The sequence below is a fragment of the Tenrec ecaudatus genome, chromosome 2 (assembly GCF_050624435.1).
Source record: "Tenrec ecaudatus isolate mTenEca1 chromosome 2, mTenEca1.hap1, whole genome shotgun sequence".
Classification (NCBI taxonomy): domain Eukaryota; kingdom Metazoa; phylum Chordata; class Mammalia; order Afrosoricida; family Tenrecidae; genus Tenrec; species Tenrec ecaudatus.
Genome location: NC_134531.1, coordinates 30,327,770 through 30,352,198, shown reverse-complemented (window position 1 = coordinate 30,352,198; position 24,429 = coordinate 30,327,770). Strand labels below are relative to the sequence as shown.

General features: G+C 49.2%; 1 protein-coding gene across 1 annotated transcript; it reads right to left on the bottom strand.

Moving 5' to 3' along the window:
* Positions 1 to 2,406: 2,406 nt before the first annotated feature.
* C2H5orf22 (chromosome 2 C5orf22 homolog) lies at positions 2,407 to 24,318 on the bottom strand. Its single transcript, XM_075540900.1, has 10 exons — positions 24,158 to 24,318; positions 22,929 to 23,074; positions 17,468 to 17,617; positions 15,413 to 15,842; positions 14,868 to 14,930; positions 14,169 to 14,290; positions 10,640 to 10,706; positions 8,397 to 8,536; positions 4,406 to 4,588; positions 2,407 to 2,900 (listed from the first exon to the last, which is right to left on the bottom strand). The coding sequence occupies exons 1-9, from the start codon at positions 24,236 to 24,238 to the stop codon at positions 4,420 to 4,422; spliced, it is 1,368 nt and encodes a 455-aa protein (XP_075397015.1). The 5' UTR covers positions 24,239 to 24,318; the 3' UTR covers positions 2,407 to 2,900; positions 4,406 to 4,419.
* Positions 24,319 to 24,429: the final 111 nt, after the last annotated feature.

The window sequence follows — 24,429 nt, the reverse complement described above, 5'->3', positions numbered from 1 at the left end:
TCAGGTATTAGGCATCAAAGTCTTTGATTCAAAGAACAAAAAATCCATTGACTGCACACCTCCATGATAGGATCGCTGAAGACAAATGGGTGCATAAGCAAATGTGGTGAAGAAAGCTGATGGTGCCCGGCTATCAAAAGAGATAGTGTCTGGGGTCTTAAAGGCTTGAAGGTGAACAAGCGGCCATCTAGCTCAGAAGCAAGTAAGCCCACATGGAAGAAGCACACCGGCCAGTGCGATCACGAGGTGCCCAAGGGACCAGGTATAAGGCATCATGCAAAAAAAAAAAAAGATATAAGTGTGTGTATTTATGTGTATATGTATATATGTATGTATATGTATGTATATATATATCATATTAAATGAAGGGGGAAGTGCAGAGTGGAGACCCAAGGCCCAAGTGTCGACCAATGGAGATCCCCTCACAGAGGGGTTTAGGAGAGGAGATGGGTTAATTAGGGTGTGAGGTAGTATCGATGAAGAACACAGCTTTCCCCCGGATCCTGGATGCTTCCTCCCCCCAACTACCATGATCCGAATTCTACCTTGCAGGGCTGGATAGGACAGAGGCTGTACACTGGTGCATATGAGGGTTGGAGGTACAGGGAATCCAGGGTGGATGATACCTTCAGGACCAAGGGTGTGAGGGACGATGCTGGGAGAGTGGAGGGTGAGTGGGTTGGAAGGGGGGAACTGATTACAGGGATCCACATGTGGCCTCTTCCCTGGGAGAGGGACGGCAGAGAAGGGGAGAGGGGAGACTCCGGATAGGGCAAGATATGACAAAACAATGATGTATAAATTACCAAGGGCATATGGGGGAGGGGGGGATGGGGAGGGAAGGGGGAAAAAAAAGAGGACCTGATGCAGGGGGCTTGAGTGGAGAGCAAGTGCCTTGAGAGTGATTGGGGCAGGGAGTGTATGGATGTGCTTTATACAATTGATGTATGTATATGTGTGGATTGTGGTAAGAGTTGTATGAGTCCCTAATAAAATGTAAAAGAAAAAAAGAGAAAAAAATGATTAGGGCAAAGACTGTACAGATGTGCTTTATACAATTGATGTATGTATATGTATGAACTGTGAAAAGAATTGTATGAGCCCCAATAAATTGTTAAAAAAAAAAGAACAAAAAATCATATTATTGTGAATGACGGGGAGTGGGGAGGGGAAACCCAAAGCCCATATGTGGCCAACTGGACATCCCCTAACAGAAGGGTCTCAGTGTGGAGTTGAGCCAGTCAGGGTGCAGTGTAGAAACAATGAAACATACAACTTTCCTCTAGTTTTTTAATGCTTCCTCCCTCCTACTTTCATGATTCCAATTCTACCTTATAAATCTGGCTGGACCAGAGGATGTACACAAGTACAAATAAGAACTGGAAATACAGGGAATCCAGGACAGATAAACCCCACAGGACTAATAACGATAGTAGTGATACCAGGAGGGTGGGGAAGGTGGGGGTAGAAAGGGGAAACTGATCACTAGGATCTACATATAACCCCCTCCATGGGGGATGGACAACAGAAAAGTGGGTGAAGGGAGACATCAGTCAGTTCAAGACACGATAAAATAATAATAATTTATAAATTATCAAGGGTTTGTGAGGAAGGGAAAAATTGAGGAGCTGATACCAAGGGCTCAAGTAGAACGCAAATGTTTTGAGAACAATGATGGCAACAAATGTACCAATGTGCTTGACACAATGGATGGATGGATGGATGGATTGTGATGAGTTGTACGAGCCCCCAATAAAATGATTTAAAAAAAAGACTAATTGTTGTGATTGTTCTGAAGCCCGCTCCAACCATACTGTGAATGTGCCATATTGGGACTTGGAGCACCCTGAGGGATTCTTGAAATATGAAACGTCTTCCTATTTGAAATGCTCAGTGGAACGACTGACCGGGCGGCTCCCCAACACCAGAGGGGTGGGAATGCGCCTCTGGAGCAGTCTGAGTGGGTCTTACCGCCCCCTGGTGGGCGCTAGAACAACCTAGGCTGGATGATGGGCTAGGTGGTAAATGTTCCTAATTGCCAGGGGGTGCGGAGTAAAATTTTTTTTTTTAAATGAAAAGGGAGCGGTAGGCCAGATGAGTTTGGGAGCCTATGCTCTAGAGAAGGGGTGGAGGACGCCCAGTCCTCGAAGTTAGTACCACCTAACATCACACCTCACTGGAGCTGTGCCCGGCAGCACACGAAGGGTGTTAATTCAATGTTTGGCCAGGATGGCAGAGAATGATGTTATAAATTCCCAAATGCCCCGTGGCTCAAAAAAGGTTCTCCACCCCTGCTGTGTGGCAAACTCCGCTCTCTTCCTTTTCCCTGGGCTACACGGATGACAGGTTACACCAGAGCTCACTGCCCAGAACAATGCCAGCCCACCACAGGGCCAGCGTTACATGTGTCTTTAAAACATAGCCTTTTATTTCTTTCAGCACACAAAATAATTTACCCATACAAGTGACTTTCTTAACAACATATTCAAGACTTGAACATAAATACCACTCACTTTTCAGGTCTAGCTTTTCCGGAGAAAGTAAGCCTGCTTGGCACATTGTGTGCTATCAACATGGAAAGCAACTCAGTTTGCTTAGCTTCTCACGCGCATTCAAGCCACCAGCTGCGGTAAGCGTTTCTTTGAGAAGAATCAGTATCAGATTAGTCCCAAGGAGTTAGAGATTCAAGATGTCTCAAATGTTCAACTTTTCCAAGATGTTACACCATTCCATCACCCCTACTTCTCCACTGAATCTAGTCTCTTACATCCCTTGGTTCTAAGATTCACTGCAGCGTCTTGCAGAAAGTCAGAAAACTCTTCAGGAGAGGCCTCCCATGATTGTGGGTGCTGTTAAAATCCCCAATCCGCAGGCCAGGTGGAGGTGGGCCAAAGGCAGAGCTGGAAGGCAAAGAGGTACAGACGTCAGAGCAGGTCTTCCTGCTTCTACCACTGCAGCCAGGAAGGGGAGGGCACACGAGAGGGCAGGCTGGGATGGAGGGGTGGCTCTCATCTTTCGGCAAACTATGCTCCCCCAAAAAACAAAGCACGGGGACTGAAGTTGGACCTTCTAGTAGAGGCCAGCCTAAAGATGCGCTATGTCCCACCTGATCCTGTAACAGAGAACACCCTCCAAAATCCGATTATAGCCACCGCCCCAGCGGCTAGAACCTACAGCTCATCACAAGTGGATTCTGGCTAGGACGGGCATCTTCAGTAATTGATGACATTTCCCAGCCTTGAGAATCACTTCATCAACAGGAGAAACAACCACCTTCTGGAAGAGCAGGATCTGGGTAGACAGGTGCCGTCTACTGGGACTGCTGCAAGAGCGATTTGCTCCTGGGTATTAGTGGTGTGGGAAACACAAGAGAAGTCACGTGCAGCTACATGTCAGACACGTGATCACGGCCTGGGTAGACGGAAGGAAGGCTAGACATTCTCCGTTCTTTGTGCTCGTGGTTTCTTTAAAATGCTAACCCACTTTTAAAGGAATAGAAACATGGAGGGCCTTGGGCAAACGGGAAAAGGGACCATTCCTTGACTAAGAGGGAGGGGCTGACTCAAGCAGCACCCTGTGCTCCTGGAGAGGCTGGAGGAAGGAAGCTGTGTCCCTGGGCACTTATGGCGAGTCAGATCGAAAGGCTTAACCTTTCTCCCACGAGTCTCTTTGGGGAAAAGGATGACAAATCAATACACATCGACCCAGCTTGCCCACAAATTGGGGCGCAGGGACCACAATAATCAATGCCTCACGCCTCAGGCAGGTGCCGTGCCATGATGTTTTCAAGGTCTGGGGGGAGGGGGTGCTTTTGAGAGTTATTTTCCCAGCAGGCCACGGTTCCCCGAGTGTGGAGCACGTCTAAGACACGCTTCTGGTCATCTGTACTGTCCTAACACACTTGCCCCGCCCCATGGGGGCTTCTTTGTTTGCTCCTTAGCATCCGCCTGGCCCTGAGTGAAGTTAAATGCTCAGTAAAGATTGGTTGGTTGGGCCAATGAATGGCCTTGTAAAGTCCAAGCAAACTGAGAACAGGGGCATAGGGTGGGGAACCTGGCAACCATGAAGACAGTGGTGAGAAGGAGCAGAGACCCAATCATTCCTCCAGTGACTGGGGGACGGGGTAGACTTGCAACAACTGGTGACACTGTCATGAGAGGTTTTAACAGACAGAGAAGACAAAAATGTCGCGTTTCCTGGAAGATTCCTTTGCCTTCAAGCTATTGAAAACCCTACTACACTAGAGGCTTCAAAAACAAAAGCCTCACTCCCACTGAGTCCATTCTGGCTCACGCTGACTCTAAAGGGCAGGGGGGAACTGCCCCTGTGGGTTTCCAAACTGTGACTCTTCATGGGAGTGGAAGGGCTTCTCCCTAAGAGCGGCTGGTGGGTTAGAACTGCTGACCTGTGGTTATCAGCCTAATGTGCAGCGAGGGGCTCAGTGCTCGGATTGTCTTCAGATGGCGGAGAGTCTTCTAAGTAGTTCAGGTGGACGTCCAGAGTCCCATAGAGGCAGCGGAGCATCTGGAGGACCTTCTCTTGAATGGCGTCCACTTGCTCACAAGGACAGTAGTCATCTAGACTTGACCTGGAACCAAGGAGAGAAGGACGCATGAGTCAGCTACAACCAAACTCCGAGGCGAGAGAGCGCCTGCGTGCGACAATGATGACGGTGGTGGTGTCAACGTAAAACTGCAGGCAGCACGGAAAGTGGCTTGAACCTCACCATGACACTAACCGTTGGAGTGTTACTAGAGTCTGACCTCTGCCAAGTGCTCCACATGGACTGTGCTCTTTACAATAATCCAGCTGATAGGCACAAGCTACTTCCCTTTAAAGCAGCGGTTCTCAACCCGGGCGTTGTGACCCCCATTGGGGTCAAACGACCCTTTCACAGGGGTTGCCCGATTCATACGGTGGCAGAGTTACAGTGATGAAAGAGCAACAAAGGTAAGTTTATGGTTGGGGGGGGGTCACCCCAACACGAGGAACTGTATTACAGGGTCATGGCACAGGCAGGTTGAGCACCACTGCTTTAAAGGAATAGAAACAGAAAGGTGACGTGCCGTGTATAGGTCACACGGCGAGCAAATGCTGGTGACAGGCCCCGACCAAGGACAGTGTGCCTTCGAAGCCCCAGCGCTTCACTGCGAGTCCACTGCTTCCCTGAGAGGACCTCGAGGACGCAGGGCCTCGCTCTTTCCCGGACTAGCAGCTCCCAGGACGGTGGTGCTGAGGTTCCAGTTCTGGGAAAAGCGATCGCCGAATGAGGGTAACGGGTCCACGGGCTGGCTCAGAATAAAACGTGGGCCCCAGCTGGTGCTGAGGGTGGTTTCCGAGGCACGAAGAGTAAAGAACACACACACGCAGTGTCCAAGGCGGGGGAAGCAGCTCTATTATTTCTAGAAATTACCAGCAACCGCCCGAGCAGCAACAGTGGCACGCCAGTCCACTGGCGGGTTAAGACATGACGTGATCTGAGCAGGGCCTCCAGCGTCCAGACTGGGCTGGGGAGCCAATGTCACGCTATCGCCCCTGCTCCTTGTAATGTATGGATTGGGACCTAAAGAAATCACCTGGCAGACCCATGCTAAGCTCATTCTATGCTCGGGTGGTGAGGTTACTTTTGAGGCTTAATGTAAATACTTACTACACAATAAACAACACAGCCCTCAAAGAGAGGGACTCACACAGTGGCTGCAACAATGGGCTCAAGCAATTGTGAAAATGGTCCAGGACCTGGCAGCGTTTCGCTCCGCAGTGCGCAGGGTCGCTCTGGGTTGGAACATGATCGCACCTAACAACAGGTACTTCCACAGGGGGTGATGCCACCCCTGGGCGGGGGTGGGAGGGTGGACTGGAATGACCCAGGGTAGGCTGCAAAAGCAGATACCTATAATTTAACCTGGATCATGGGCCATCAGCCAAACATAGAAACATATTGTCAGAGGGCGCTGAGTAATTTCTTTCCCCTAAAAAGCGAGTGAGATAAATTTGGCGACCTATGATACCAAGCACACGGTTAGCAGTTGGACACGACGTGCTGCGCCACAGAAGAGTGAGTCTTTGAAAGCCCCAGGGGCAGTTCTACCCTGCCCTACAGGCCCACGAGGGGCTGGACAGATGCCCCCGAAGTGTCAGACATCCAGCGTGATTTGTCAGCGAACGATTCGGGGGCACTGGATATGTGCTGGAAGCGGCCGGATGGCAGTGAGCTTGGTGAGATGTTTTCCAGGCTTCTTCCAAGCACCATCCCAACAGCAGTACAGTTTGAGTGGAGAATAAGTCACGACATTACTGATTCTAAATAGGTTGCTTCGTCACATGTTCCACACATCATGAAGTATACATACATACACATACACAGAACAAATATATCACGAACAAGAGCACTATCGCAGAGGGTCCTGGTGGGGCTACCTCAGGGGAACACTATTGGCCCTCAGGTGGCCAAGACTGGCAGGCAGGGCTGAAAGCCCACAAGCCCTGGGCAGTTGTGCAGTGGGAATACCTGCAGCTCCGCAGTCTCCTGGCTTCCTAAAGCCCACCAGGCACCTGAGTATGTGAAAGACACACATGCCCACAACTGCTTGAACCTGGACCTTACCACCATTTCATATATAAACAAAGGGCTTTGAAAATGGTTTTTCCATCCACCCAACTTGACAGAAATGCAATTCCTCTCTGGATGGAGGGAAGACTACACGTTCGGGTCAGAGATTTGCCAGGAGATTGTTTGGTGATGGGCAGAGCCAGACCCCTCTTCATTGCTGCACCTGGGGTTGGAACGGCTGCCACCTCACCCAGCAGCCCTTCCTGTTTGCCTGCGACGTGCGGGGGTTCTTCTTTGCAAAGAAGCAAGTCTGCGGTGGCTTTTGAATAGTCCTTATTTTATTAGCAGCTACTTGGCTCTCTCCTCAGAGAACAGTGAGGCTCTGTGAGTACCCTGCAGCTGTATATAAACCTGTTGTCATGGGGGAGCCCACGACCCAGGGTGCCGCCACACTTTACTGAGGGGAATTTCTCCCGGGCTTTCTTGGCTGAAGTCTTTTCCGGGCCATTGCTGGGTGGGGTTGAAGCACCAAGCTTTACCTTTGTGGCTGACGGCGAGCCGTTTGTGCTCCCTCCCCCGTCCCAGCCTGCAGTCATGAAGCCCACTGAGGTCGAGGAGCCTCACAGAAACCCTGCAGGACAGAGGAGGACCAACTGCCCCAGGCTTTCCAGGGCGACATATTCATGGAAACAGGTGGCCCCATCATTCCCCTGTGGACTGGCTGAGGGCGCCTCAAATTACACGTGTACGCAGGTATTACATATGTCGACTTACATATAACAAACATTTAAGTGATCCGTATTAATTTCATTTCAGGATAGTAATGGTACAAACTATGTGTCCTCAGAAGGGAGGCATGGATTAGCTTGAGCCAAGAAGCAAGTACGACAAGACAGGATCTGAAGAGAATGCTTCTTCGCATGTTTGGAAAAGTTTGGTATATGGGTATCAAATGTATGTACAAAATCATATGAAATGGTCAAAGCAGCTTACGGTTTACAGAAACAGATTTTAAATTGCGTGTGCCCTATTACACAGTATGCTTCCTGCTGGCCTAAATATTAAACGTCCTTATTTCAGACCCTGCAGGTTTCAGTGAGCGTTGTTACACTGTGGCAGCATGCGGCGCATGGCTGCTGCCACCTAGAGGGATGTTACAGAAATGGCAGCAGTTGCGTTCATTTGGAGAACAAGGCATGTGAATTGTGGGGGTCACCTGAGCGTCACTAACCTGGCGCGTTTCCCATTTCCACTGTGAACCATCACCATGCGTCGCAGCTTCATGCGAGCGAGGTTTGTTCTTTTGCAGTTCCAGAGCTCCCCACACCAAACCAACCGAAAGAGAAACCCACTCGAGTCAGGGCGACCCTCGGCAGGGTTTCTGGGATTCTAAGTCTTCATGGGTGCAAAAGATAGCCTCAGCTTTCTTCTTCGGAGCATCTGATGGGTTTGAACCACCAACCTTGAGGCTAGCAGTCCAACACTTACCCTGAGAGGGCTACCAGGGTTCCTAAACCCAAGGCGTGGGTGGATGGCATTCCCGTGAGCTCCATGGGAGATTTGTTTTCTCGGCTCCTCTCGCTGCTGGAAGCTACTTGCTTCTTCGCTCAGGGCCCCAGCTCCAATTTCAGAGCAGCAGCACAGCGGCCGCATGTCTCCCTGACCCGCCTGCCTGCCTCCCATAGGAAACCATTGGTTCCACTGGCACCGCCAGACGACCCACACGGCGTCTCCATCTTGAGACCCTCAAACCGGCCACGTCTGCAAGTCCACACTGGTGGGTTCTGGGGGCTGCATGATGCGGATGCTTGGGGCGGGGCATTATCCCACCTACATAGCTTACCTTGCAACTGTCACAAGGGTGGGTTTGGGAAAAGTTTTCAGTAAGCAGTACACAGACTGCACCAGAGACTCAACTTCTTGTTCTGTGCTGACGTGGTGAGGGAGTTCTGAGAAGTCACAGGTGAGGCCCGCCTGGTGGACCTGCAGGCAGGACAGTTAGGGGCACTTGGTAAGACGAGTCACCTTGGAAGACTCTCTCATCACCGACATGTTACCGTCTCTGACATTTTTGGTAGAATTGGCTATTACATACTATGCTTAGCCTCATTTTTTGGGTAATAACTCTTTTATGAATTCTTTATGATTATTGCTTCATCCAGCTTTTTAAAAAAGTCACTTTTGGTAATAAGCATTATTTAGGGAATGATCCGCTTCGTTTAGATTCTAGAAGTCCCTGCTGTAAAAGTGGACACACCAGCCCCACCCTACCTTTTCCTTGGTCAGATTACCGAATTTGACTTTGAAATCATGCACACAATGCTAGAAAGGGTGCTACCAGGAAAATAAGACCCTCCTCCGATCTTACTTACCTGTTCACAAGTTACTTGTGTATCCATCATACGGAACCAATGTCCGTCTATTTTTAATTTAAATGACTGGCATTCCATTCTAAACCAAGGACGCCCACCAGCTAGAGTTGACAGACAGGTTGCCCTTCACAACCCTGGAACTGAACTATGTCCGTTTTCCTGAGAGCCCATACAGACACGGCAGGGGTGGGAATCGGATCTACTAGTCTACCACTGAAGCGGAGCTTTGGGCACATGCCAAAGACTTCAGGGCGCTACCAGTCACTGAGGCCAGGTGACCCAGTAGACAGGCTCCTTTGCACTCAGTGACACCCCCCACCCCCACCCTGAACACGCAGCTTTTCAGCAGTGCAGCTGTAGGCTATGGCTAAACCCTTGTCAAAGGACCAGACAAAAAGTTCCCACCAACAGAAAAGTCCAGATGAGATGCAGTGATTGCGGCAGATCTGCCTGAAGACATTCCATGTCCCCTAAGCTCACAACTCACTGCCACAGCGTCGAAGCTGCCTCACAGCAAGTCCACAGGACAGCACAGAACTAACTGCCCCTGGGAACTTCCGAGGCGGTAACTCTTTATGGGAAGAGAAAGCCCCGTGTTTCTCCCTCAGAGGGGCTGGTGGTTTCGAACTGCTGACCTTGTGCTCAGTAGCCCAAAGCGCAACCACTATCCCACCAGGGCTCCTTCCAATTCTGGTCTCCGTCAGCTCTTCCATGCTGAGTAACTTTGTTTCTAAAGCAGTTGCAGCATGGAGTAACTCAGGTTTGGCCACAATTATCCCTCTGCTGCTATCTCGTGTCCTTTTATAAATTTGGCATTAAATCACTACTTCATTTCCAAGTAGGTGACCTGAGCATATTCCACAATGAAGTCAACCAAGCAACCACATTCTATCAGAGGAAAAGGAGAACTGGGTTCAGCGGCAGAAGTGGCGGGTGGCCTGACCCCTGGGAAAAGTGACTTGCGCCCTCCGAGCCTCAGGCTTCTGCTCTCAGGTGCTGGGTGAAATGGAGAGTCCTCGCTCAGAGACTGCACCACGACGGGGTAGACAGACGCCTCATCGTTCACCACAGCACGCTTCTTGTTTGGCTCTCCAGCCAGAACGTTTTACACACACACACACACGCACACACGCACACACACACACACACACACACACCCCTATATGTGTGGTATTTTCATATTCCATATGAAACCTCTTTGGAAAGGGATAGACTCTCTATTCTGTGGTGAAGAGCACTGCTGGCACAATGGGCTGTGCTTTGGGCTGCTAACTGCCAGGCCGGCAGATTGAAACCACTCCCAGCTCCATGAGGGAAAGGTGCAGCTTTCTCCTCCCGGGAAAGGTTACAATCTCAGAAACCAACAAAGGCACATCACGCTGTGTCAGAAGGGACTTGAGAGAATTGAGGTTTGAGTTTCTCTCTGTGTTGAGGAGAGATCTGATCAGAGACCCAAGCCTGCCCCCCTCCCCACCCCCAAGGCTGTGCTTCAGGCTCAGGCAAAGAACTGGGGAAAGAATAGTTTACATGAAAGACTTCTCCAAAGCTCTGCCTTTGAAAAAGGACACCTTTTTTTAGACTTCTTTCTTCTATCAATCACTCGTCTAGACTTTCCAGGGATAAATTTAACACGAGCCATTTTAACACAGAGCAACATTTTCCACCCGGAAAATGTATGAAGGGCCAGTTTTATAATTCAGAATAAAATACTTACCATTTCATAGTCGGGCACCTCCATCCGCCTTTTCAAACTCTGTACAAGGGGAGCCAGTGACTCCATTCTGGAAAACAAGCCACAGCCGCTCAATTACACACCACTGCCATCTCCATGGAAACGAAGCTGACTATTAACAGTATGTTTCAGATGTAAAATGTTCAGAAGGAAAAGGGAAAGCTGACCACCAAATATTATTCTACAATCTGAGGAACTAAATGTTCCCTGCTGCTTTCTCACACCCACGATGCAACTGTCTTCATAGACAGCACTGAAGAAACTGGGAGATTTTCTTCTACTTCAAAGATGCAAGTTCTACTCAGACCTGGAAAAGGTGTTTTGATCTTCAGGAAAACGAGGTTATTTTAGTTCATGGCTGACAAATTGCACAGTTTCCCCCAGGTAAACGACACACGTATGGATCTGCATGCTTAAAAGTACAGAGCAGCTTCCAAAAGTTCATAGCAAAACGGAACTTGAAAAAGATACTAGGATTTTCCACACACTTTCCCCCACTCCTTTGTCTATTAACAGTGGCGCTTTAACTTCTAGGTCCTTTAACTTAGCCAGGACTCTGCAAGCTCTGCACCACTACTGTTTCTGGAATCACAGCACCTCCCCCAACCCCTCCCTCAGCATCACTGAGTGGCGAGAGGGGGAAAGAAAGGAGGCCGCCCAGGGGCTGGTTCCACCATTGAACCATTCATCCTATTACTCCAAAATATTATTTTGTGCTCGTTCCTGGATTCCTCCCCCCACCCCCAACCACTCACCTCTCCCGTGAGGTTGCTCCTTAGGGGCGGGGCGACTCTGTACCCACTGTCCCTTTGTGCCATCCACCCCCCCCCCACCACAGGCTACACTCCCTCTGGGAGGAACACCTTGCGGGAAAGAAGCGCTAACTGGGAGGGTCAGTGGAAGGTGACCCCGTCATTAGGCTACCTTCACGACGCTAAGATTTCCAACCAAACCAAGTCTACGGCCTTCCAGCTACTTCTGATTGAGAGCTGCCCTACAAGACAGGGCAGACGAGCCCTAGAGGGCTTCCAAAACTGTAAATGTGGGCCCAGACTGCCGCCTCTTTCTCTTTCAGAGTGGCTAGTGGGCTAGAACCCCCAACCTTCTGGTCAGTGGCTAAGCACTTTTAACTACTGAGCACCCAGGGCGCCCTTTAGGTTTCCAGGTATGTTAACTTATTAGTTTCGGTTTCCAGGCATGTTCATGTATTATTTGAGTTTTCAGCAAGGCTTCTGACACTTCATGAAATTACAAAATAGCAGATACTTTCCACCAAGAAACCCTGGTGGTCTAGTGGCTACACGCTGGGCTGCTAAGCCCAAGGTCAGCACAATTCGAACGGACCAGCCGCTCTGGGAAGGCAGTCGGGCTTTCTCCTTCCATAAAGAGTGAGTCTGGGAACCCACGGGCAGGTTACCCTGTCCCCCGTGGTTGTTACGAGTTGGAATCAACTCGCTGCCAGTGAGTTTGCTTTGGGTTCGAGGTACTTTCCAACATTTTTAGGAAGACTCATGTCGGGAGTCTTCTCTGTATTTCCATCTTCGTCCTAATTTCATGAAGTGTGGAATTACTTTTAGAACTAGCCCCCAACAATGAAGAAAAGCATGTCAACCTGGCGGTCCAATTATGTCAGTAATTTTGTACCCAAAGCAGTACATTGTTTTGCATAACATTTGTTGTTTTATATTGTAGGCCAGCAATTCTTAAGAAATTACTCATTTTAATCTCCCTAGTAGGCATTCCAGGGATGACAGACTTCTGACAGTTAACATTCACCCCAGCCACACTCGGGACCGCCGCCAGGGAGGTTACCAATGTAAGGGTGCTTGCTGAGCATCTACGCATGCGCCTGGGCGAGTACTCTTAGGGCTCACTCTTCCACACCACGGCTTTCCTTGGTGAGACCGAGCGAAGCTTAAGCGTTTTACTTTGAGGAAGGTTCCTCACTGTTTCACTTTTTAAAGAAGCATTTCTCTTCTGAATATCTGTAAGTAAAAATTAGCTTCAATGTTTTGCACGGTGAACAGACACACACATTGGGCATGAGTCCAGGAAACGAGGAAGCTGTCAACCATGAACACAGCCCATAAGGACCGACATCCTCGGTATCAGGTTGCTGAAGCAGACCTGGTTTGGCCATCTGGATTTGGGCAACCACACAAAGGGGCTCGTATGGTCTACCTAATGCCAGGAACAACAAACTGAGGACAACCCATGTCAAGTGCCCTGTCTAAAAGACATTTCAAGAACGATCCTGAAGTACAATGTCCCCAGTGACAGGATAACGTGCATAGGCCTGTAAGGAAGACCCACGACTACGGCTGTCACTCAAATTTCATACACACCACTAATGGCAGAGGTAAAATGTGCAAACACCCGGGGTGAGAAAACCCAAAGCTCAGCACTTCTCAAGCTGAAGGGGAAAAAAAACTCAAGCTTCTAATTGTAATATTAGAAAGCGCTATGGGTGAGAAATTGATTGGCGCATGATCAAAAAAAGATGGAAGGGAAATGCACCACAAAGAATTGCTAGATGTCTCAGCATTTTAGGAGGCAGCATCTGATCAATAACTGATGTATTGAAGAAGGAGTCCATGCTCCATTGTAGGCATTGACAAAAAGCAAGGTTCCAGGAACGGGCCAAAGACCAGATGAGATGATTTAACAAGGGATGCGGCGCTGCCAAGTGTTCCCTGGTGCCTCCCAGGAATGTGGAAGTCAGCTACCTGGTCACTTGACTGCCCCCGTCCCCATGTTATCAAGGTGATTCCCAGTCAAACTGCCCTGTAGGACAGAGAAGAGCCCCGAGGTCTCTATGGTGCTAAGTTTAGGGGAACTTCTCCAATGAAGTGGCTGGCGGGTTCAAACTGCCACCCTGTGAGATCCTTGGCAAACTAACTGGAAGAGATTCATAGCTGTGCCCATTCCAAAGAAAGGTGATCCAGCCGGATGCTATAATCGCCTAGCAACATCTTTAACAACACACGGAAGGGAACTTATGCTGGAGATCATGAAAACGCGGTTGCGGAAGTGTATGGACTGGAGCGCTCAGCAATTCCAGCTGGATTCAGAAGACGGCATCGACTGAGGGCTAGCAATGCTGATGTCGGATGGATCTGGGCTAAAGCAGAGAACGCCAGATAGATAGGAACCAGTGTTTTATTAACGATGTTTGTTTCCACTGGCTCTGGCTCTTGTGGGTTTTACACAAGAGTGAGCAGCCTGCCCTTTTCCTCCATGATTTTGGGCAACTGACCACACTGATGTGCCTTGGTCTCCCCAGGCATAAGATGGGTGGAATAATACTGACACTATCTAGTGTCAACAGGAAAGATTGAGTCCCTGTAAGTGAACACCCCAGAATTCTAATGGCCACATAGTAAGCACTCAGCGTTAGCAACTGTTAGTAAATATGTGTTAGGCTTCCTACTGAGTTAATCTTTTTCAGCAGACTCGGCCACCTCAGACTGCAAGCCGACGGAGTTCGAGGACCAGCGTCCGGGGTTCTTACCCAGGGTTCGCAGCCCATCTCCGGACAGTGTCCTCATCATCACCGTCACACAAATCGGCAAAGATAGCTTCCAGGTCTTCCAGCTGATGGATCCGAGCATCCACACAGTTGGCCAACTCTTCCTTTGAAGACAGATCCAAATGCTGCAGTTAGATGGTCAGAGCCAAGGCATCTCAGGGTCCAGTCAAAGCCCACGACCAAGAAGATCGTGGCGCACTTCACTAAAACATGATTTCCCACCGCTCACCCTGGCTTCCGCCAAGAAACACACACACCCAAGCACAAAGAAGCTCAACAACAGAGCATTCAAACAAACAGTAAGGTTAATGAACAAGCAGGAAACAAACAAACCCACTGTCATCTACTTGATTTTGACTCATGGCAACCAGACTGGGCAGAGAACCGTCCGTTAGGGTTTTCAAAACTGTCAGTCGTTATGGGAGCAGACAGCCTCATCTTTCCCTCAGAGCAGCTGGGGTGGGATGGGATGTGAACCACCAACCTCTCAGTGAGCAGCCCGATGCTTACTCCCCCACACCACCCAGGTTCCTCGCAACATTATAGAAATGACCAATACAAGGAGGGGGCAGAAAGTTTGTGAGACAATTCCATTCTCTTCCAATCCCAGTTTTCCATGAACTTTCTGAAAGTGCCCCCCTCCCCCCAAAAATCTGAAAGAACCCAAGGGAAGGAAGATACCTGGGTTAGGTCGGCGCCAGGCCGTTTAAACTGATACAGCTCTTGTAAGATTTTGTACTCGTCCTGGAAACAAACAAACAATTCTCACTTTAGAAAAGAAATGCATTTTTTCGCCATGAGACGCAGGAAGTGGAACACAATTCAGCCTTGGCTCTGATATATGGACAACTTCTTACCTAATTTTTTAAAGGCTATTCTGGTTGAGTCAGAACGGCTACTTACCGCAGATCTAAGGAGAAGCAATGCACTTGAAATGCGGAGCTGGCAAAGACTATCCAAAGTACCATGGGAATATTGACAGTACAAACGAGTCTGTCTTGGAAGCAGTACAGTCGGAGGGCTCCTTGGAGTTGAGGATGGCGAGGCTTTGTCTCACGACCTTCGGACGTGAGGTCAGGAGAGGCCAGCCCCTGGAGGAGGACCTCGTGCGAAGAGGAGGGAGGCCCTTGGCGAGACGGACTGACACCGTGGCTGAGGTACAGGTGCTTCATTCTGTTGTACAACATGCTACCAACGACAACAGGCGGAAAAACTACTATGCTTACCTGAGTGAACATTTCTTTGAAAGGATTCTTGACTGAAAAGAAGTCCAGGTCAATGTCTAAAACAAACGCGTCCCCCGTCTTCACAGTGCGCAGGCCCTCTCCTGGGTGCACGTTGGTCTGGCCCTGCAGATGCTCGGGATGACAGGAGCATGAGGGATCCACGCAGGCTTGGCCACTGTCCGCTGTCACTGTGTCCGCTGCCTGTCCTCCTGAAGACGAGTTGCAGTGAGCAGAGGCAGCCTGGTCCACATCGTCCAGCACCAGCTTTGGCCTCTTAGCAGAAGCCAGGGCGTCCCCTCCTTCTGGACTGCTGCCGACCGGGGGCGGCTGCACCGTCATCACATCCAAATGGAAAGGCTTCTGGTTCTCCAGCTGGCCTTCTGGGACATAAAGGCCATCGCTGAGGAAGTAGTGGTCAGTGCTGGTGACCCTGGATCCGAGAACAAAGGGGATTAAAGGCAAATTTACAAAGCAGCTGGAATGCGCCCACAGAAAGACATGAATGGACACATCTGGCAGACCCGGAGAGCTGCCTCCAACGTGCACTGCAGCCTGCCTCTCATCTGGACGCGCCCCCGCTGGCTGAGAGCGGAAGGACTCAGACGCAGCCCTGCTCTGCCCACTAGACTGTGACCCCCACTGGTCAGCATCACTGCGGGCTGGGAGGAAGGGGCAACGTTCTGCAGGTGGGGACGCAGACTATGGAAGGAATCCGGGACCCTCCCACTCTGGAGCTGTGTCGTGACCCTGGCTTGCATGCCAGAGCTCAGATCCGAGAGAGAAGCGAGCCAGCGGCCGTTTAAACAGCACTACTTTGGAGCTCTCATACAGCAGCTGAATCTTCATCTCAAACAACCCCAAAGAGTGAACGTTCTACATGGACATGGTTTCTTTTAGTCAAAGTACCCTGTGATGAACTGAGTACGTTTCAGAGCCTCACCTCAGTGCTTCGTGTGCTGGCCTGCTAACTGAAAGGTGAGTGATGTGGCAGTCTGCCTTCCTAAACACTTACAGCCTTTGCTGCCGTATGGGGCCATCTGCTCTGTCCTCTGGGTCGCTCGGAGGTGAAGGGGACCCCAAGTCGCTGGGCCTGGGTTTGTTGTCCTTAACAGCCCATCTCAGTGTAGGGTGTGTTTGAAGGCAATCCCCTCCAAGATACACAACTGAGAAGTCAGCAGAGACAGGAGCATCCATCCAGGGGAAGTGAATTTGTTTGCTTAAAGCCCCCATTGGTGACATTCTGTGACAGATAACTACAGCATGGCTTCTGATACAGCTCAAGGCTTCGCTGAACTTTGTGTGACACAGCCCTGTAGGTATGAACAGAGGCTTCAGAAAAAGATGCGGCACATGTGTGAAAGGCAGGTCTCTGACTTTAGACATACCAGCCCATCTTGAGCTTTTCAACTGTGCTACACCATGGTAAGTACTTTGAATCTTCAAACTTGATACTTCTTCCAGTGACAGGCCCTTACCAAACTGAAGCAATGGCCAATGTTTCTCCCTGCCAGCCCGAGCATGCACAGCTGTGAATTCAGCAAGATCCAATTTTCCAAAGAGTGAATCACATGATATTAACACCCAGCTGTTACTTTATGACATTATCACATAATAAAATACCAAGCTGTCAGTAAGCCAAGCACTTTAACCCATGCACCACCAGAGCTCCTTTGTACAGGCATGAACAAAATCAACCTCTCTTATTTAGAAGAATACAGACATACATTGGGGCTTTTCTCTTTTTGGACACTACCCTTCCCCTATGACATTAACAATCATCAAATTGCAAGGACACAGGAAAATGGATCACAGAGCACACACTAACAACGGTGAGTTCCAGGAGAGGAGCATGTGATTTGAAAGGTGTGTGTGTGTGTGTGTGTGTGTGTGTGTGTGTGTTGAAGGAGCGCGGGACTAGACAACCTCCTGTGGAGGCGCTGAGGCTCACTCTGAGCATCCCAGGGGGATGTGGCGGCACGTATCCGGCATCCCAGGGGCCCATGTTCCGACAAGCGCCCTCAGCCACACCCAGCCTCACCAAACCGAGAAACACACCTGATGGTCGTGGTCGACGTGTCTCTGCCCACTAGAAAGCAGTGTCTCCCTTCTTTAATTTGCTGAGCCCATTCGGGATGAAACCATATGACATGAGAAAAATGGCCGGCATAGACTGCAGGCATAATCCAATTCTCAATACTTAATTCCCTGAAAAAGAAACAGCAAGGAGACATTAGAAACTATTTTTAAGATGTCCTTTCCATCACAACAGTGTTTTGCTAGGTCTCCAGGTGTGTCTGAGGACCCTTGGGGGTGGAGGCATGAGTTCCCCTGAGACCTTCGCAGCGTGTGCATGAGGTCAAAGCGATGCTGCTGACACTGTGTGCCCTTTCACTGTATCGCTAAAAGCAAGGACGGGCTGGCGGCTTGAGATTAAGCAAGGCAGCGGCACCCAACTCTACTCGCCGCCCTCCCATTCTCCACCACCCACAATCAAAAGGCCCGCTTCCCCTGAGGTCTACAATCTGATCTCGATCCTGTTCATTTAGGAGACCTGATGGCGTGGTGGCTGCGCACTGGGCTGCTAACTGTGAGGTCTGCATTTTGAATCCACCAGCGGCGCCTCGGGAGAAAACTGAGGCTTTCTGCTCCCATCAAGAGTGCAGTCTTTTGATAGCCGGGCACCATCAGCTTTCTTCACATTTGCTTATGCACCCATTTTGTCTTCAGCGATCGTGTCGGGAAGGTGAGCATCACAGGATGCCGGATTGTTAGAACAAAGTGTTCTTGTGTTGAGGGAGTACTTGAGTCAAGGCCCAATGTCCATCTGCAACCTTAATTCTTAACATATAGATATAAGTACATAGTTCTAGTCCCCTTGTTATATATATTTACCAATGTGCATGCCTGTATGAATGTATGCATTGTGATGAGATGTAAAAGCCCCCAATAAAAGTATTTAAAAAAAAAAGGAGAAGTCTTAGAAACCCACAGTGGGAGTCCTGCCGTGGCCTGAGTTGGAATTGGCAGTGAGTTTGTTGTTCTGTCTCTGGATCCTTTAAGTGTACACGTTAAAATACTGCGGGAAGTGCACAGCCATCCCTGCGCCACAAACACTGAAGCACGATGGGTGTCAGGGAAAGGCACGTGTGCCGTCGAGTTGTGAGCTACACACGTTTCCTAGAAGGGCGGTGTTGACAGCCCTTGTTTGGCTCTTTACACTCAAGTGAATGGTTGAAGCCTACCTGCCAACTAACCTTTACGAAACTGCCACTAGCTGAGTGTTGGGATGGTACCAGAAGGTGCCCGCCATGATGCAAAGGGCTATGAAAATACTCTTCCTTTTCTGGTCGCCTATCAGTCATGCGTTACAACCAAAGTGACACCCGGCAACAGATTTAATGCAGAAGCACACGAAAATCCAGCTGTCTTCCAGAAAGGCGGGTATGAAAGAGACCTATAGAAATGTAAATGCCAGTCTTCTGTTTTGTTTTTCCTTTTTACCTGATGTTCTAGAAAATATTTTTCTTAAGAGTATCACATCAATTGACCTGCAATGGGTTGAAAGGGTGTAGTACATTGTACTACACATCAGGCTGCTGACCACAAGGCCAGCGCTGGAAACGGCCAGTCCCTTTGCAGGAAGAAGATGAGGCTCTCTACTCCCACAGGACTCCCAGCCCACGGAGCACTTCAACGCCGCACATTGGGCTGCTGAGCGGTCTCCATTGCCCGGAAGGCAGTGAGTCTGGCTTGGTTTTGGAAACAGGTGTGTAATTGTTATTTGAAAAGGAATTAGTGTTATAAATTTTCCTGTTTTCATTTGAAATGGGGTAAATATTGATAAACAAAGCCTCCATTTAGAAAGCGTAATGATTTTCAGGGGGTTTCAAAGATCCCAAGGTAAAAAAAAAAGATACATTGTTCTACAACTACCTATGTAGTTCTGCAGACCTGCTTGGGGACTTTCCTTCAATCTCTATAGTGTAAAGTCTCTCAATAGATAAGTAAGCAATGACAATGGTATAGTTAATAGCTGTCCCATTAATACACAGAAAAGAATGGCAATGGTATAGTTACATTTCTTTACCAATGTAAACTCCAAGTTTGAGTCTTAGAAAAAGCAAAAATTGTAACCACACCAAAAACCAAAGTCACTGCCGACTGAGAGTGACCCTAGAGGATAGGGTAGGGCTGCCCCAGTGAGTTTATGACTGTAACTCTTCAAGGGAGAAGAAAGCCTGTCGTTCTCCCATGGAGCCGCTAGTGCTTTCCAATTGCTGCCAACTCCTAACGACTCTGGTACCAGGGCTCCTTAAAGAAGTATAACAGCAGTGATAAAATTAACATATACAAGTACCTATCTTTGAATTTTGCAGCTCAGCAGAATTACTACCATGTAACTATTTATAATATGCAATCATCTCACATTCTAATAATTACACAGGAGAGATGGAGAATTTCAGGGAACTGTTACAGAAGCAAGGCTACTAAGTAACTATTAGGCATCAGTCTTCCTTAAGAATGGGTTGCCCATACCAGCAGGAAGCAGGGAACCGACAGAGGTCTGAGGGGCATGCCCCAATCCCAACTACGTGGAAAAGTTCTGCCTCCTCCGAGAAGAATTTATTTCAGAGACAGCACTGAAGCTGCAGCTCAGGGAGAGGGTCATGTCTGATCAGAGCACACAGGAGCAAATGAAGGGGGAGGAAGAGAGAGTGGAGCACATCCTGGCCCACCAAGCCTTGAGGACAATATCCCTGCTCAGAGCAGCCAATGCAGAGAGGACCATATGGCCAACACTGTGAGACACGACATCCCTCACTGACCCATATAGCCCTACAAGTGACACTAGAAACAGTGTGGGTGTGGTGTCCGATCTGACCCCATCACACCTAGGCAAAACACTAAGGGCGTGCAACATTATAGCAAGGGGAGCAGAGCAGGGAAGGAAGTCCCAAGGAAATACCCAAAATAGACTTTGGGGCTAGCACATGGCACCCAATCAGACTTGACTGGAAAACACTCCTAAAGATCAACAAGCAGACCTTGAACTATTTACAGGCTTTTCTTTCTTTTTTGCCATTTTTTTAGCTGTTTTGTTTTCTTTTGTTGCTTTGTTTTACTCTGTCTTGTTTTTTGTGAATATTATTATCTATGCAGGTCTATCTAGATAAGATAGGCAGGATAAACAATCTGGAGGAGAAAGCAATGGGATTGACGATTCTGGGGGACATGGGAGAGGGAGAGGTGAGGGAAAGGAAGTGGGTGTTAACAATCCCAGGGACAAGGGAACAAGTGATCCAAAATCGGCAAGGAGGGTGTAAGAGGCCTGGTAAGGCTTGATCAAAGGCAATGGAATTGAGAGGAATTACTGAAACCCAAATGAAGGCTGAGCAAGATAGTGGGACAAGAGGAAAGTAAAAGGAAACAGAGGAAAGAGCTAGGAGGCAAAGGGCATTTATAGAGGTCTAAATACAGGCATGCAGATAAATAAATATATTTATATATGACGATGGGAAAATAGATCTATGTGCATATTCTTATAGGTTTAGTATTAAGGTAGCAGATGGACATTGGGCCTCCACTCAAGTACTCCTCAATGCAAGAACACTTTGTTCTATTAAACTGGCATTCCATGATGCTCACCTTCCTGACACGGTCACTGAAGACAAAGTGAGTGCATAAGACAGAGTGCATAAGTGTGGTGTAGATAGCTGATGGTGCCCGGCTATCAAAAGATATAGCTTCTGGGGTCTTAAAGGCTTGAAGATAAATCAGCGGCCATCTAGCTGAGAAGCAACAAAGCCCACATGGAAGAAGCAAACCAGCCTGTGTGATCACGAGGTGTCAAAGGGATCAGGTATCAAAGAACAAAAAATCATATCATTGTGAGTGGGGGGGGGGGAGTACGGAGTGGAGACCCAAAGCCCATCTGTAGGCAACTGGCCATCCCCTTATAGAAGGGTTGTGGGGAGGAGCTGAGCCAGTCAGGGTACGGTGTAGAAACAATGAAACATACAACTTTCCTCTAGTTCTTTAATGCTTCCTCCCTTCCCACTACCATGATCCCAATTCTACCTTACAAATCTGGCTAGACCAGAGGATGTACACTGGTACAGATAGGAACTGGAAACACAGGGAATCCAGGACATATGAACCCCTCAGGACCAGGGGTGAGAGTGGCGATACCAGAAAGTGAAGGGAAGGTGGGGGTAGAAAGAGGAAACCGATTACAAGGATCTACATATAACCTCCTCTCTAGGGGACAGACAACAGAAAAGTGGGTGAAGGGAGATATTGGAAAGTGTAAGACATGACAAAATAATAATTTATAAACTATCTTGAGGGAGGGGTCACAGGGAGGGAGGGGGAAAATGAGGAGCTGATATGAGGGCTCAAGTAGAAAGCAAATGGTTTACGAATGATGATGGCAATAAAGGTACAAGTGTGCTTTACACAATGGATGTATCCGGTGATATTGATGAGTTGTATGAGCCTCCAATAAAATGATTTTAAAAAATAAAACAAAAAAAGAATGGCTTGCCAATTACCAAGTTTATTTCCATCTCTATGACTCCATCTAAAGACCAGCAGGATCTGTGATGTGAGAATTAAGAGGGAGCAGTAGAAAGAACTCAATCCTGGGAGGAAGGGGGTAGGAAACGAGAGACTGCTTATACAATTTTTGAAAGATGCATTTAGATAAGACATGCCTGCAGTGCCTTACTATCTAGACCTGGAAAGAGGGGACAAAGGGAGAATTGGCTCAGATCATCTCTCTCCACCTCCGAAAATCATCCAGTTTCAATCAGGAAACTTTGGCAAGGCTACCCGGTTTTATAAAGAGAGTTTTATTGGAATACAGCCACAGACATCTTTTTGAAGTGTTTCCGCATTCAGTTCCAATCAGCAAACTTTGGCAAGGCTACCTGGTTTTATAAATAAAGTTTTATTGGAATACAGTTACAGCCACCTGTTTGAAGTGTCTGGGGGCAGCTTGTGCACTTCGAAGCAGAGATCAACAGAGCTGAGATGGCCACCAAGCCTCAAATACTTATTGTCTGGCTCTGTAAGAAAAATCTGCTCACAATGTTCTAAATAAAATGTAAAAAGGCAAGCGAAATAAAACAAAAAATCCATGATTTTAGCAAAGCCTGTTGTCCTTACTTCCGAGCTGGAGGCCTGGGGGTGATTCCTAGCCAGTGCACGTCACCCACAGTCACCACCCACCCATCAGCGATGGAACTTATCAGTGATAAGCTGCTGAAAAGGTTCCAGCAGAGCTTTAAGACTAAGTTAGGCCTGGCGATCTATTTCTGAAAACTGGCCAATCAAAACGGTTTGGTCCACAACTGATTTTGGAAATGGCACAGGATCAGGCAGCAGCTTGTGCTGCAGTACACAGGTTCATCCTGAGTCAGACAGAGCCCCGTCCCCAAGGCAGCTAAACATGCCACTTATCAGGTCAATTGTCTCTCAAATGCACAGAAGGCCATTAAGAAACATTTCATAGTACCCGAAGAGCGTCTCCTTGTCAAACACAGCGTCGGCTGGCATGTTCACAGGGATCAGGAGGTCCGGATGTGAATCAAAATGCACCAACTGTATGTTACAGGCAGGAAGATGCTTTGAGCCAATGGCGCGGTATATAAAAGGAAGAACCTGCAAAGACACAACCACATATTCAGAATTGGCCCTGAAATCATGTGTACACACTCAACTGCAGATGGAAACACAGTTAAACAGAGGCACTTTCAAAACGGTAACTAGACAGGGTGCTGACTGCAGATGATCCAGGCAACTATCTCAAGCCCGCGGTAATTATTCCTGAGAACTTCCAATTCACTCTTCTGAGGACTAAATTACAGCCCTCCACCTGCCCTCCAGCCAAACCCATTAAGTTCAACAGATGTGGAGATCAGCCCAGGGCTGGGGCTCCTTAATTATGGTTCTGATAGTTAACTGTGAGCAGAGCTACCCTACCTTTCTTTCCCTTTCCTAAATTTAGGATGCTCGGGTGGCTAAGAGGTCTGTAAGGCTTTCTCCTTCCACACTGTCGGTAGCTAAGTTGGCAATCCCAGTTTGAAAGTGCTACCCACACCGTGTAACTTTCCCCTCTCAGGCTCAGAGTCGCTAGGTCCTGAGAAACTCAACTTGCTTTCTCCTCCTCCTGCGTCTGACGCGCGCAGGAGCCCCATCACACTCTTCCTCTTCACATCCAGGGAAGCCCAAGTCTATTCATGCTGCTTTGGGAAGCATTTCTCAGCACTACTGGGCTTCCAGGAGTCCAGGGTTAGGGACTGCTGAGGCTCAAGTAGCAGAGCAAAAAAGTTAACATCTCGACAGCTGTTCCCCTGAGCCGAGCTCCGTGTTCTGAGGCGCACGCACATAGGGTGCGCCCCGGGAACGCGATGGATCCGACTGCAACGGGGCGACGACTCTTTCGAATTCACAGATGAGAAACCGAGGACCCCGAGCTTGGACCACCGCGTGGATTTTACAGATGTCAGGGGAAGCCCCCCGCCGCGAGCCCGGCGCCTCCCGCTTGACCACAGGACTGGCGTCCCCAGAAGCCAGCGTTTAAGTAGAGACGGAGAACGCTCGGCTCTGCGCTCAGACCGTCCGGGTTCGAATCCCCGCCACACCAGTGGACACAGTGTGGGAGAGCCGCCGCGGCCCGGCAGACCGTTTCTGCGCCTGCAGGACCCCTGGCCCCGATGCGCCGGCGCTCCGGCCGGCCCTCACCTCCTGGTGGTCCTCCACCACCCACACCGGGAGCTCGGAGTAGCGCCGCAGGCGGGAGAGCGATCCCGCGGGGTCGCTCATGGCCCCGCGTCCGCAGGCGGCACGGGGGCCGAGCGCGCAGCACCAGACGGCCGGACAACCTGAGCCGCCGCCGCCGCCGCCGCCAGTGACGGAAGCGCGTACTCACCCGGTTGCGGTTCCGGATTGGAGGACCGAGAGGGTTGGGGGCCGGCCGCCGTGGCATATGACAATTCTGATTGGCTGCCATCCCC

Bases quoted from the DNA above. Each gene is read 5' to 3' on its own strand.
- C2H5orf22 (XM_075540900.1), bottom strand. From the start codon at position 24,238: ATGAGCGACCCCGCGGGATCGCTCTCCCGCCTGCGGCGCTACTCCGAG. The intron at 17,618-22,928 runs GTACTATGAAAT...TTTCTTTTTCAG, and splicing joins GACAAGGAGACGCTCTTCGG to GGAATTAAGTATTGAGAATT. The intron at 15,843-17,467 runs GTGTGTTTCTCG...TCTCGGATCCAG, and splicing joins ACGTCGACCACGACCATCAG to GGTCACCAGCACTGACCACT.